Here is a 14,421-nt window from a genome sequence, read left to right as displayed (position 1 = left end):
TCTACTCGAATCTCTTTATCTTTCCTGGCACAGAAAGCTCTTCCGCTGAGACCTCAGACTTCTGTTCGTCTGGCTGCAGGATGACTAACTGGTGATTTCACTGTTGGTTGTGAATATTAATCACAGCATTTCCACAGGGGAGTAATAGTTACCGGGGAAATGATGCAGCCCGTATCTTCTGCTGGAGGTTTCTTTGACCATCTTTTCTTCTTTTTATTACATTACAGGAGATGAGCCTGGCCTGCACAGAATCGATCACCGGCAATCGTCGCACAACGAATGCCGGTTAGATTTGTGTCCGACTAGCCCTGACGTCATGCATCATCTAGTGGGCAACGGTAAGCTCACGAGATTGAGGAGGTCTCAGTTTTTAGAAGAGCCACCAACTGCATGAAAGACCTGGCTGTAGAAGCTTATGCTGCAGTAGGTTGCGTTCTGCCAACAAACAGCTGGTCAGACCTTTGTCAAAATCACAACAACTTGGAAAATGGCTTTTGACTTTTGGACAGAATTGCAACAGAAAAGGCTCTTCTTGGTAGTGATTTTGGTTGCCATGTCGAAGTCCTCGCTGTTTTTTTCGTATGGTTTTTGGTGCCGCGGTTCCTGGTGTATTCTATCTCTGAGTCAAAAGCCCCTACAGCGGAGTGGGGAGGGGGAGTTTTTACCCACGGAGCATGCGCAGACGCGAAACGCGGTTTACATGCACGAACACTCTGATTACTAAAGGAGTTCCCTAGGTCTGTTAACCTAGGTACGAAAACTCCAGTTTTTACCCGGGGTACGGTGTTTACATGGCGTCAACGGAGTTTTGCCTTAATATGAATATAATCGGGTTTTAAAACTGCATGCAAAGCACTGAATGCAAAGGTTTAAATGTCGCAAATTCCATGCAAGGATAGAAATTCACATCATTTGAGATTCTCCTGGAGAAGGAAGAAACAGAGCGGCGTCTTGTTGTCCAACGTATCTGGGACTTCCACAACAGGGACAAAGCCGCAATTCTGTTCATGTTGGGAATTGTTGATGGTGGAAAGAAATGTTTCTTGCGCTAGTAACGCAAATAAACACATAACATTGTCAAATGAGCATGAAAGTTCACTTTGCCTTTGGTTTGAACACAGCACTAGTCTTGTTTCCTTATGTTGGTCAGTATAAACACAGTATTTTTTATAAAATGAGTTTGTTCATTTTAGAATTTAAGCTGGTTCCTGCGTTCCTCTGACATAATTATCAGTTCTTCATAGGAATGAAATGAAAATTTAAGAGTTGTTATTTCTATGAGTTAACTTACAATAGCCTGTACAGCTGCGTTTATCTCCTCCACACTGGTTTTCTGGCTATATTGGCTAAGATGACATCCGCATTCCAACTCTGTCAGTCTCCATTCGTTGCCACGGTCAAAGATAAAAACCGGATATTGTAATGGGGTATTGTAATTTGTTTGGGACAGGAGATGGAGACGCAGTTTGTGAAATGAATCAAGATGCAAACTGGGGCTCTGCGCCAACCAGAAACTCAGTGAAGTGCACTTTAATGAATTCATGTATGGACACCATCCTGCACAAACTCACCTGACATCCAGCCAGCAGAATCACCTGAGCTGGAAATACCTGCCGTCCTCTCGTTAGTGAGGGATTCCCAACCTCTCTACCGCTTACTAACAAAACCATCTGATTAACTTTATGAGGGAGGGGTGCATGCCTTTTAACTGCACCCCCCCCCCCCCCCCCCTGTTGTGTCCCATCAACCACTCACAGTCCGGCGCAGCTGTGACCTAGATCTGCTCGATGGGAACCCGGGCCCAGCTCTGATGTCACCTTTGCTCTCACGGTTCCCCGACCAATTGCTTCACCAGAAGACATGGATAGGATGGGGCAAAACAGAAAGGAGAACCAAAGGGACTGTGGGTTTATTGACAAAAACAGTTAGCTGTTAGCTCCCCCGCTTCACTGCAGAGGGAAAACAGGCACTTTGTGAATCCCGCTGCCCCGAATGCCACAGACACTGAGGCCTGTCCGGGCCTGCGTAATCACTCACTCTTTTGTCAACAACACAGGAACAAATTGACAAAAAATACAGATTAGACTTTCCCGTGAGATGACCAGCAGACATAACAAAGCTGTCATCACAGGTGCTACGCAGTTCTGATAATGTGTTGCTGGGAAAAAATAAAAATAGAGTAATTTTGCATGCAACTCAACACATAATCACACCGTCGACAAAGACATGTCATAACACTGCAATGGCCCGGCTTCTGATTACTGTGGATTAAACTGTACAGAAGTATTTCAAGTATGCGAAAACATTGTGCGGAGACTAATGAATCAACACAAAAGGACGCACGTTAACTGATAGTTAGAGCAGGATCTGTCTCCAGACAATGTTTTTGCCATTGTGTCAGATCAGGTTTACGACCCTTTAAAGTGAATTGACCTGTCTTTACCCCCTTACATGTGTCTACCAGTTGTGACCAAGTTTAACCAAAGAGTGTTTTTCCCCCCATTTTATTTCAATAACCTTTAGGACCCATGTATTACACAAATGTCCTTGCTTAAAGGGACATTTTGCTATTTTTAAACCCAGCCCCCCACCTTCCCAGGTATTTCTGTGTAAGTAATCGAACGGGGCACCTGCACACCGTCAGTATGTACGTCTCCTAAAAGTATTTGTTTTTTGCACACAGTGCCGTGGATACACATTACTGAACCTTTTGCTCTATTTGACTCTAAATGGGATCATAATTACTAAATGAAGAACATGCTGTATTGAATAAGACTTGAAAGTTAAGAATACATTTACGGGATCATTAACCATTTAGCAAGTACAAATAACTGGCCAAACTCAAGCTCCATTATCAGTACTTCACACCTAAGCAGCTGAAAGCAAAGCCAATCAAGTTACAAATCATCCCACTCAACTTCTGCATTAGTCTTTTCAGTTGCTATCATCTTCATCGCTATACAATCAAGAAAACTAGTTCTAAAAACTCCTTCATTTCCACTGCCATAGATATGTTCCATAAAAGGCTTTATTGAAATTTTAATCCTACATGAATAAGTTTTACAAGGTTTTTAATCCGTTTTTAGGAACACAGGTTGTGCATTTATTGTCGAGTTTGTTTTTTGTTTTTTTAATCTGAAACTAGAGATTGTGACCATGAACTCATTAGGTTTATTGAGGTAATAAATCAAAATGAGAAGTACGCTCATTTTCTCATTGACTCCTATAAAATCAACTGGTGTAAGGGCACCTCAATATTGACTTCACTTTTCAGACCTGGAAGATACGTCGATTATGCAGCCTTTGGTTCCACATTAAATAATCTTCCTCTACTTGAGTATAAATCGCTCCACAAAAAGACGGAAGTCAATGGTACAAATACACCTCTTGAATAAACAATAATGATGATTAATGAATGCGAGCTGTTTCAACACCTGCGTCCCCTTTGTTCCCCGGCTCACTAAAACACATGACTGTGACTAACAGTCCAAGTGTAACACGCGCCACTGACGCCGTCGTGACGGGTCCATATGGTGGACCCCTCTTTTTTATGGTGTTGTTGACAAATGCCTCCAAGACCTATTATTACTGCTTCCTGCCCTGCAGACGGGGGAACTCAGCAACCTTTAGTTCTTTCTCTCTCTGAGCTGGCTGCACTGAGGCAAAACCAAAACACTCTGCCATCACCCTGCATGCACAAGGAGAGAGGAAAAGACGTCAGGGTGGTGTCGCATGCAAAGTCATCAGTGCTTCCAGAGCTGCTGCTGCTGAGCACACAGAAAATAAACAGAGATGATAGTCATTTCTTCAAAGTAAGAGCAGCTCCCCGGGCTAATTACAGTGACAGGTCAGCTCCTGTGCGCGCCTACAAATAGCCATTTTCTTAATTACAACATTAGTGTCATTTGGTCCTGATGATTCCGAGGAGAGGGCGTGCGTGTGAGCACGTGGGAGGAGGAGAGGGGGGTAGGGGGCCGTGTAGCTGCAGAAACTTCAGTAACTCTTCAAAGAATGTGGATTGTATTTAATTTGGAGTGACAGTGAGGCATTCTGCTACAAAGTGTGCACAGGAAAACAGTTGCAAACGTTGTGTGAGTGCGTGTTTGTGCGTGCGTGTGTGTGCCGCTTGCGTATGTGTGTGTGTATATCTGTGCGTGCCTGACTGTGTATGTGTGTATGCGTGTTTGTGTTTATGTGTGTGTGCGTGTAGGTTTGTGCGTGTGTGTATGTGTGGGCGTGCGTGTGTGTTTGCGTGTATGTGTGTGTGTTCGTGCGTGTATATGTGTGTGTGTGTGCGTGTTTGTGTGTATATGTGTGTGCTTGTGTGTATGTTCGTGTGTGCGTGTGTGTATATGTGTGTGTGTGTGTGTGTGTGTGTGTTTGTGTGTGCGTGTATGTGTGTGTGTTTAGGGCTGGCGGAGTCACTTGTAGCAGGAGAAAGAATGGAGAAAGTCAACACTGCAGATTCTTTATAATGCAACAGAATAAATCATTTCTGGTGCAACAAGTCAAACCAAACCGACTCATTTTGCACCAAAACAAACAAACAAACTACGACCTCCAAACTTCTGCAGGAAACAACTATCTCTTTTTTTTTGTTCAGGCTTTGCAAACATGTACAAAAACACAATCGCAACTCACCGGTGGCACCTTGTACCTGCCGGATCCCCGCACTGGAAGACAAAGCGTGCTCGGGAGGCATTGCAGCGCAAAGACGCAGCAGCACGCGAGCAGAGAAGTCCGCATCCTCGCCGCCGTCGGGAGCCGTGGGGGTGCACAGCAGGCTGGATTTGGCGCAGCTGTGAGCGTTGCGCAAAGCCGGGAGTCACACGGCTGCAGGATCCGGGGCTCCTTCTCTTTAAATAGACTCGGATTTCTTTGTTCTCCTAAAGGTTTTTTTTTCTCCTCCACATACACTTTTTTTTTTTTTTTTTTTTTTTTTTACAGCTCAGGGCTGATAATACCACCCGCTACCATGTGACTCTTAACCCTTTCTCTGCCGCGTGCCCGTCAACTCAAAACAGATGATGATGGCTTTGCGTTTTTCACCCACCTGTGGTTCCGGATTTTTATTATGAATACCAAGAAAGTCAAGGTGAGGTTGTGGCAGGAAATGACTAATTAAATACACAAAATGTCCCACATTAAACACTGCAGTGACAGCATGCGGGCTCTCTGCAGTGTATGGACATATTATGGGATTATTATAAGAGTATTACAAAAACACAATCACCTACAGTGGGGAACTAACCAGCCTACCACAAAACACTCTACAAGTCTATTTGAATCGTTTTTTTTACGAGGAGAAAACATAAAGTCAGTGTTAAACAGAGCAGATGTGTGAATTAAAGGGATGTTGTTTTGAGTGGTGTGAAAGTGACCTGCACCAAAGATAAAGTCTCACCGTTTCATTATGCCCTTATGTGAAGGAGGACCATACGTTTCCAAAACTGCACTTTCAGTTCAACAGAGCATAAGAAGTGGAATTTTCTCAACCTATAATACACATCTGATCCTTAAATTAATCTGAAAAAGATTAGAAATTGCAGTTTTTGGAGTTAGTTCTTGGAGATACACAGCGAGGGGTAAAACTACGAGTTTCAAAAAACAAACTAAAAAGAATGTCAAGAATATCTGCAAAAGTAAAAAGTAAACTCACTCCAGATAAAACTTGTCCATCCCCAGCATGCCACTTCTTGACTTTTGCAGGTCATTTTAACGCCCCATTCTCATATTCAATTAATTTGAATTCAATTCAATTCAATTCATTTCAATTTTATTTATAGTGCCAAATCATAAAAAAAGTTATCTCAGGACACTTTACAGAGTAGGTAAAGACCACACTCTATAACTTATTTAAGATTTACATATCTCTCAGCTCATCACATACGGAGGCTTTCAGGACCCCTTGACATTGCTTATAAGCACCAAATCCTTCACTACGGTCATTGTTTTGTGAATTCAAGCAAAACTTAATTAGGCAAAACTACTACCTTGAGGAAAAACATTAGGATTTGAGTTAAAATAGGGAACTGCATTACGTAAATGAACTAACACATGTAAATTGAGTAAGTTACACTAACTCAATGTAAATAACCAACATCAGCGGTTAAGCCAACCAACGTATTCTCATGAACAGGTTCGTAGCAAATCCTACGTAAAGTTTTGCACCAGGCTAGTTTTTATTTTACTGAAGGTTAAAGTTTGTGAATAATTAGGGGCATGGCGTCTTGAGTGACAGTTAGCCTCTGGCTCTCACTTCCCCTCGGAGGCTAAATGTCAGAATTAGCATGCTAACTCCGTCAGTGGCGTAGCTCACTTATCTGGGCACCCCCTGCAGAGTCCAACCACGAGGCCCCTCGCACAAACCAACATAGCTCTACCACTCACTTTGCAGATTTAACCACGGAACTCCACATTCCTTGACTGGCTGGCCAGCAACACATTAAGTCTATGTGCCTACGTTACATTTACGTTTGCTGTATATGAAACAATGACTATCTTTATGGAAATAAATGTCATAGGAGTGCTGTCTAATTAGTGTCCATATTCATTGGTGTCAATATTTGTTCATGTCTGTGAAGCAACTGTAGGTTCAATAAACTCAAAGGGCATATTTCTACCAGCGCTTACCAATACAGACATTACAGAACATACATCTTTTTCAGAAATGTATTCAGAACATCGCAAGTACAGTTATAACGAAAATAAGTAATTTAGGCTGGGACTAAGGCTATATCAGGACAGGCAGGCAATCAATACGGTAGGCTTTAACATGCCTAAGCAGTGACTTGCTAGTCTACAGATGCTTTTAAAAAAGACCTTAAAACCTCCCTGTTCACCAAAGCATTTTGCTGAATGTCTTTTAGATGTTCTCCTCTTTACATATTACTTACAGTATTTTTCATTTTACCTTTTATTTTTATATTGTTTCTGTTCTGCTCTGAAAAGATTGTTAAACGTAAAGTACAATACAAATAAAATGTATTATTATTATTATTATTATTATTATTATTATTAATTTATGTCCTTATTAATTCACACTGCAACATTGTTCATACATCACAATAAACAAGAGTTTGGCCTTTTTCTTCTCCTCCTGGGCACCACTTTCATATTTCCCTATCATTTTTGCTGTGTCTGCTTTTTTAAAAATTCTACAAACTAACGTGTATGCACATTTACGGGCACGAGCGTGCGCACATGTACGAGTGCGGGCATTGATGGCGATCATGATGTCTTTTTATATGCGTCTGTTCCTCGTGCCAGACATTTAAAAAGATGCCACTGCACGGTTTGCGGTGGTCTGATGCCAAGGTGGAGTGTTTACTGCAGATTTGGTCAGATGAAATGTTCAAAAACAGTCAGACAAAACTAAATCCCGAGGGGTGATGACATATTAGCAACAACCAGCCGAGGGGAAAGAGGGAGGATTGTGCTCAAGCACGGCACGGATCATCTGGGCCATGTTTAGTACTCACTTCGTGTAGATTGTGTAGAGACACAATTACGAGGCAGAAATTGCACAGAACTTGCTTTACACAGAGCCGATTTAATCTCCACTAGAGAAATAGGAAATAATAAAACGGTCCCGAAAAAAAATCTCAACATTGACTCCCACTCCTGTGGGCGGTGGTGCTAATGTGGCTAATTCTGTAATCGTCAGCCAGACAGACATATCTCCCTCCCTCCAACATGGTAAGAGGTAAGAGGCGAGTCCGATTGGATCAAGTTGAGAGAATGGACCTCAACGAAGGGGCTATGTCAATTTTTTATACAGTCTATGGAAAAAACATGCTGACAGACTGCCGGACCGGATCTGAAGACCAAAGATACAAAACCTGAAGTGCAACAGCACACAAATAAACATAATGTGACTGATTTTAGCCAACAAAAGATGACAGTTAGGGTTAGGCATGAAACCCACTTGCTTAGGATTAGTATGGACGCGAATTGAGCCCAGGGTAAAAGTCCTGTGTTTTGACATGTAAAATCAGTGGCGTTTCCCTTTAAAGTCCAGACACACCATCCCGACATAAGGGGCGACTGTTGCTTTGCCTCAGGTTGCCTGTGTCTTGCCCAAAAAGTTGCACTCGAACGCACCGCAAAGACTACAGCGGATAGGAATTAGCACGTATGTTTTGTGCCTGCATGAGACGCTGCAGAACAAGCTAGTTGTTTACTTCCGTTTCTCGCGTCTCTCACCGATGGGCTTCGCCATTTCAACATGAAGATTGGTCAAAAAATCCACTGAAAAGAGCCAACTAGTGCCAAACAGATGCTCAGATCGGCCTGATATTGACCTGGTGTGTCAAGGCTCTTAAGTGCAGAGCTGGAGTCAGAGGATTAGCTTAGCTTAGCATAAAGACTGTAAGCAGATGGAAATAGGCTTGCCATGCTCTGTCAAAGATCAAAAACACACTCATTTGGATGTTTTATCTCGTTTGTTTCATCCAATCCAACCAGCTGAGACGCTGCTGCATAAATTGTTCGTCAAGTTCCAGCACGTAACCTACTCTCAAAACCCCAAAGTGTCTATTTTCACATTTCTAATTTTGTACGGATTAAACCAACAAGACACAACACGATCAGTGAGGAGCATCATCCGACTCTGAAGAAACTAAACATCAATCTTCTCGTCTCACACTCAGAAACACAGCGAAACATTTCCCATAATGTCAAACAGATAAAAAAAGAGGTTAATCGGTTAGGATGTGTGTGATGAAGTGACATCAAAGTGTCGTGTTTTATGAGAAGAAAAGGAGTGTGTGATAAAGAGAGGAGGAATCTGTTGCTTTATTTTCGCAGCTGTGAGATAAAATGCTCCACGGTCAGACCCACTGGAGGTTTCTGACCCTCCTCCGTCCTTCCTTTGTGCAGGAAAAACTCTCTGTGACTCAGTTTGAGATCATTTCTATAATTACGACCACTAATAGCAGCAAAGAATTCAGCAGAGCCTTCCTGTGTAATGGCTGTCAGATTTCTGAGGGCTATTTGGACACGAAGAAAAAGGGGCTCTAATAAAATCTGGTTGCCTGACAAGGAATTGCAAAGGTCTGCACCACATCAGGCCCGTTACCTTCTGAGTGTAATGAAAGAGAAAGCTGGGAAAGGCTTCATGAGAAAGTGACCCTTGTAATTTCTGGACAAAAGACTGTAATTAATGTTACTGGATGCAGATGTGTTGCGTACTGAGGCCAATTACAGCTCAACACCGGATTGGTCAAATGTCTTCATCCTTTTATTTAAACTGTTAGTGTGTTTGGTGATGTAGTTATATGTTTTCAACCATTTAATGATATACACACTTATATCTACGATGGCATATTCATAAATAAAAATTACGGACCCGGGGGAGGGGATAATATTTCGAGGAACAAGTTGCAGATTTCCGAGCAAATCTGGGGCAGCCAGTGGACCAGTGGTTAGGGCAGCTCCATGTAATGTCCTCGAGGCAGCGGCCGCAGGTTTGAGTCTGACCTGGGGCCCTTCACTGTATATCTCCCCCCTCTCTCTCAACCCACTTCCTGTCTGTTGCAGATTTATGAGATTAAAAATTTGAAATCTACAGGAAAAAATTGCAGCTTTATGAGAATAAAAGTAACAAATTTCCGAGAAAAAAAGTTGCAGATTTCTGAGATTAAAAGTAGCAAATCTATGGGAAAAAAGTTGCAGATTTATGAGATAAAAGGTCGAAAAGATAATGTTGTATTTACACTCCCTGTTGAACTACATCTCTCCAGGATCAGCAGAGACGCAGTTGCATGCCGTGCAGGCTACTATGTCTGCAGCAGACTGAAAAATACTGTGTTTTGAAGTTTAGAAAGAATGAAGAACGCCACAAGGTGCTTTTAATATCTGTGTTTGAAATTGGACATTAGATTGTGAGAAAATACAATTTTTTCTCTTAAACAATATTTGGTTTTCAAAAAGTATTTTTTCCGAAAATGATTCTGAAAAAAGGGGAGTCCTCGTATAATCAGGGTGGTCTTATAATTGGGACAATACAACATACAGGGGATGGACTGATATAGAAAGTCAACACACATTGTGACTGTGCGAAACGTGACAAGATGGAGGCTCTGAACCAACAGGCTCTCCTGCAGTTATATCTTACCGCCAAAGAGGCCGTAAGAAACAACGCCTCTCAAATCTGACGGATTATAACTTTAATTCGCTCAAAAACAACCGAGTCCCTCACTGTTCCTTAAATTTGTCTGATGATTTCGGCATCTGCCTTTACGGACAGAAGTTCCCGAATCTCGTCGTCCCTCCACTCAGACATTTTAATTGGCGTCTTTTTGTAAATCACCGTCCTTCTTCTTCTTCACCCTCGGATGTTTGTTTTCTTTTAGTTTCACACAAGTCCCATGATAGAGACTAGATCAACACGTTTGCTCTTTTCACACATGGGCTCAATCGGACAGGGCAAAAGTTTGTCCAGCTCCTTCGGGTAATGTCTGGATAGACAGGGTTGCAGTTCATGTGTGAAAGGGGGTTTTGTTAGAAGCTTTGAATGCTCTGAGCCTTAAAGTATAATCAGTTTTTTTATGCCCCCCTCTAATGTATTGTTTTACAGGAATAAAGCGCAGTTGAAGTTGTCATTTAGATTGAACTCAACCAATGACATCATATCTGCTTGAGGCGGGCATCTGAGAACATTTTGTAAATGAAACTCTGCTGTGTTTCTATCACGCTCAATATATTTTTATCGTGAGTTTTCTTGATCTCTGTCATTTGACTCTGAACTTTCCGCAAACTCTTCATATTCTCTTGAGTTAGCAGACTTTAAACTGCTCTCGTAACTCTAAAAACAACCTGCACTGGCCATTGTCTTCACGTGAATTATCCAAAACAAGCCATCTCATGTTCCCCACAGATGGTCCCAATACATTTTCCTCCTCAGTACTTTTTACGAGAGGTGGCAGCGGTCCAACACATGACAGCAGCTCTCAATTAGAAGAGAAATACGCCTCGAAATCGGGATCCAAGCCACTGCCAAGTCCAATAAATATATAGGGATCTGCGTTAAGTGACACTGCTGTGGGGAAATACTGAAAACATAACAGGCTGATTAACGTAGAAGGATGTAATTTAAAGCACCAACAAAGGAAACCCATTCAAAACTAATGGTTAAACATCTTCGGTATGCTGTGACACAAGGTCAATTAGTTAAAATACAGTAATACCACTAAAAATACTGCATATAGTTAAGGTAAGAGTCCTTCATTAGTATGTTTCATATTCCTGCTGCAGATGTTTAAGGTTAAGCTCATTTTAACTCCTTTATATCCTGTTGGGTAGTTTAATCTGCATCAATGCATCATATTCTATACGATCATCGTGTTTGTAGGGTGGCTGTCTTGTGAAAACCAGGTTTCTCTAAAACGTCATCTTTTCATGTTTGTGATGATGCATTCTCAGCTGAGGTTTTTAAGACTTTATTTATCTTATCTTAAGTAGGAGATGTTCTCAACACATAAAGGAAACACTTCATCCTTCAGTTTATCAGAAACATTCAAGATCAACACACAGTCAGAGTCTCAAAATACTACACTCTTTGTACTTCAAATACTATGACTTTTAGTCTGAAATTACTACGACTTTTGTACTTAAAATACTACGACATTTAGTCGGAAAATACTACTGACTTTTGTACTTCAAATTCTACGACTTTTAGTCTGAAATTACTACGACTTTTGTTCTTAAAATACTACGATTTTGATCTTCAAATACTATGACTTTTAGCCTCTATGACTTTTGGTTTCGAAAGTGTCAGTAAACTCATAAAGGAACACTTCATTCATTAAAGTGCAGAAAGTTTAGGATGCATATGTTTGTACTTAAAGCTGCTCATATTTCAGGGTAAAACCCTTCATGTATCCATTGATCGTTTCATATCCATGAACACATTTTTATGACTTAAATCAAAACATACATATCTACATTATAACGATCTCAATCTGACACCTGCATGTTCCAGGCCTGCATCCAACCCTTGTGCTACTCTCTCTTTGTCCGGTTGAAATGGAGCTGAAGATCTTATCGGTTTATTGGTTTCCATCTGGTTCTGACCCAGCAGCTGTCGCTCCAATATGAATGGAATCTGTTCAACGCAGATTATCATGATGGAGCTCGTGTTTTCCTAGAAATGCAAAAACAATTAAATAAAACAAAAAAGGCACACAACAAAAGTGCACAGCGTGGCTTTTCAGTGAGATAATGCTGAGTGTTTATGTGGGATTGGAGTCGTTCGTGCCAAGGGCCTCCATACATCTGCTCACACATACTAACATATTTCATTTTATTTACAAACTCGATTTAAAGGTCCTGTATCTATTGCTTTGCATGTATTAATTGTTTTTTATTGAACTCTTCACTGACTTTCTCATTGTCTATAAGAACCTGTGGACTGTCTACTACACGAAGGATTCTGGACGGATTTTACAGGAATCTCCAAAGGATGTGATGTTTTTCCTTCGCCTCTCTTCAGTGATAGCTAAATCCGCTAAGGTCCACACATGAACCGGCAGAGTCCACACATGCTGTTCTTCTGTTCAACGTATTCTCATTAACAGGTTTGTATGATATTGTATGATATACACAACATAATCCAGAGTAACAATATCTTTAGCTATTACGTTTTGGAGGCCTTTGGGGCCAAGTACAATAACTTCAGTTCTTATTCAGGACACAGCCAGGTTTCAGTCAGACAGAGAACATCAATATGGTCATCTGATATCAATCATTTATGAATACAGCTTTAGATGACAGAGATCTGATGGTTAAAAGTCCACATTTTATTTTCTGATTTTGTTGCATTATCGCAGATTTGGTGTTGATTTGTATCAAGTTTTTCTGTGTAGCTCCTCTTCTTTTAATTTTTTGATTTAATTAATTTAAATGACGGTGAGGCACACAGCGTTTGTATAGGATACTGAGCTGGAAAGTGATCCGGAGAGGTGTGTTACACTGTGACTCTGCGTCCTGATCCCAACACTGGGTTGTCAGGAGGTGGTGGTGCAGCACTCGACAGTCAGGTCAATGTTGGCAGATAAAAGTCTTGACCCCTCCTGGTTATGGTGCCCCTGTTCCCCGCTGACCAGGGTTCACTTGAAAGTTCGCTTGAGTGGAGTTGAGCTCACCAGATCCTCCCTGGTGGAACACTGCCACTGCGCGGGCAGGAGGTGGAAGGTGCCGTTGACTTGGGCTTGGTTCCCTGGCGGTGCCAGCGGGACTCTGTAAGTGCTGGTGCCGGAGATCCGGTGTTAATGGTGCCAGTCCACTGCAGGGTGGTGTTATCTACGGCCGCCATGGTTCAGTCACCAGCGCCGGAAGCCCAAAGATGGGCGACAAGCACGGTGGACAGATCCAGGAGGATTTTGTCCCTCTCCCTGAGGTCAGCCTGAGTTCTCCCTCAGTTTTGAGAGTGTGGGGAGACAGGACTCGCACACGGCGGTGAGTTTAATTACAGCCCTGGAGACAAATGTCCAATGAGACCCTCTTCCCTCGTGGGCAGGCAGCCCACTTTACCAGTTGCTTTTAGATCCCACTGAGTTGAAGAAGTTCTTTAAAAATTGGTGCCTCGCTAGTGCCGATTCGGCGTCACAACTTCCGTGTTTTACTTCTTCGGTGTTATCAGAGGCAACCACAGGCCTGATTGTTAAGAGCTTCGGTCAATGGTTTGAAGAAATAAATATAATAAAAGCTGGGCATGAGTGATTCCAAATATAGATTCAATTAACTATGTTAAAAACAATATTATACGGAGCCAAAGTGACGGGAAATCCAGTGAAATCTAGTGACGCTGCGCATGCATACCACTTGGTACTAGAAATATAAATCACATCAGCAGTAATGGCACATTAAAATCAGTTCTGAAGAGGTGAGAGGGGGATATCATCACATGTATGAAACAGGAGAGGTCCATGCATCAAACCCAGACGACTTGGGGACATGGTTGGATGTGAAAATCGCCCAGATCTTTACTTGACGCTCCCGATTAGGCGTAAGATTTATGTCTGGTCTTAGCAAGAAGAACTAATAGGTCGGACATAGAACATCAAGTTACGACCGACTTCACTAAAGACCAGACGTAAGATCTGTTGGTGCAGCTCGCCCCAGAATAGCTAATAAATAATACTGTTCACTGTAGTTTTCATCAAACATTGCTTTTAGTCTCAATATAATACGACTCTAAGTCTTGAAATACATCGACTTTTGGTCTCATAATACCACACATGTTAGTCTCGAAATACTACGACTTTAAGTTTTGAAAACTACGACTTTAAGTCTTGAAAACTACGACTTTAAGTCTCAAAATAATACGACTTTAAGTCTTGCAGTACTATGAATTTTAGTGAAAATACTCCACTGTGTGGTTCATTAATGAGTTTTTAACACACACACACACACGCACAC

At 41.8% G+C, this 14,421-nt stretch overlaps 1 protein-coding gene across 1 annotated transcript in view; it reads right to left on the bottom strand.

Moving 5' to 3' along the window:
• The window catches only part of mmp11a (matrix metallopeptidase 11a), a 33,059-nt gene extending 28,306 nt beyond the window's left edge, over positions 1-4,753 (bottom strand). Inside the window, 1 exon segment of the mRNA XM_083912025.1 lies at positions 4,642-4,753. Within this exon segment, the coding sequence (XP_083768151.1) occupies positions 4,642-4,746 (105 nt within the window). The 5' untranslated portion in view covers positions 4,747-4,753.
• Positions 4,754-14,421: the final 9,668 nt, after the last annotated feature.

Source organism: Echiichthys vipera (assembly GCF_963691815.1).
Source record: "Echiichthys vipera genome assembly, chromosome: 4".
NCBI lineage: Eukaryota > Metazoa > Chordata > Actinopteri > Perciformes > Trachinidae > Echiichthys > Echiichthys vipera.
Note: the sequence above shows the minus strand (reverse complement) of the source record. Positions and strands in the feature narration are given on the sequence as shown.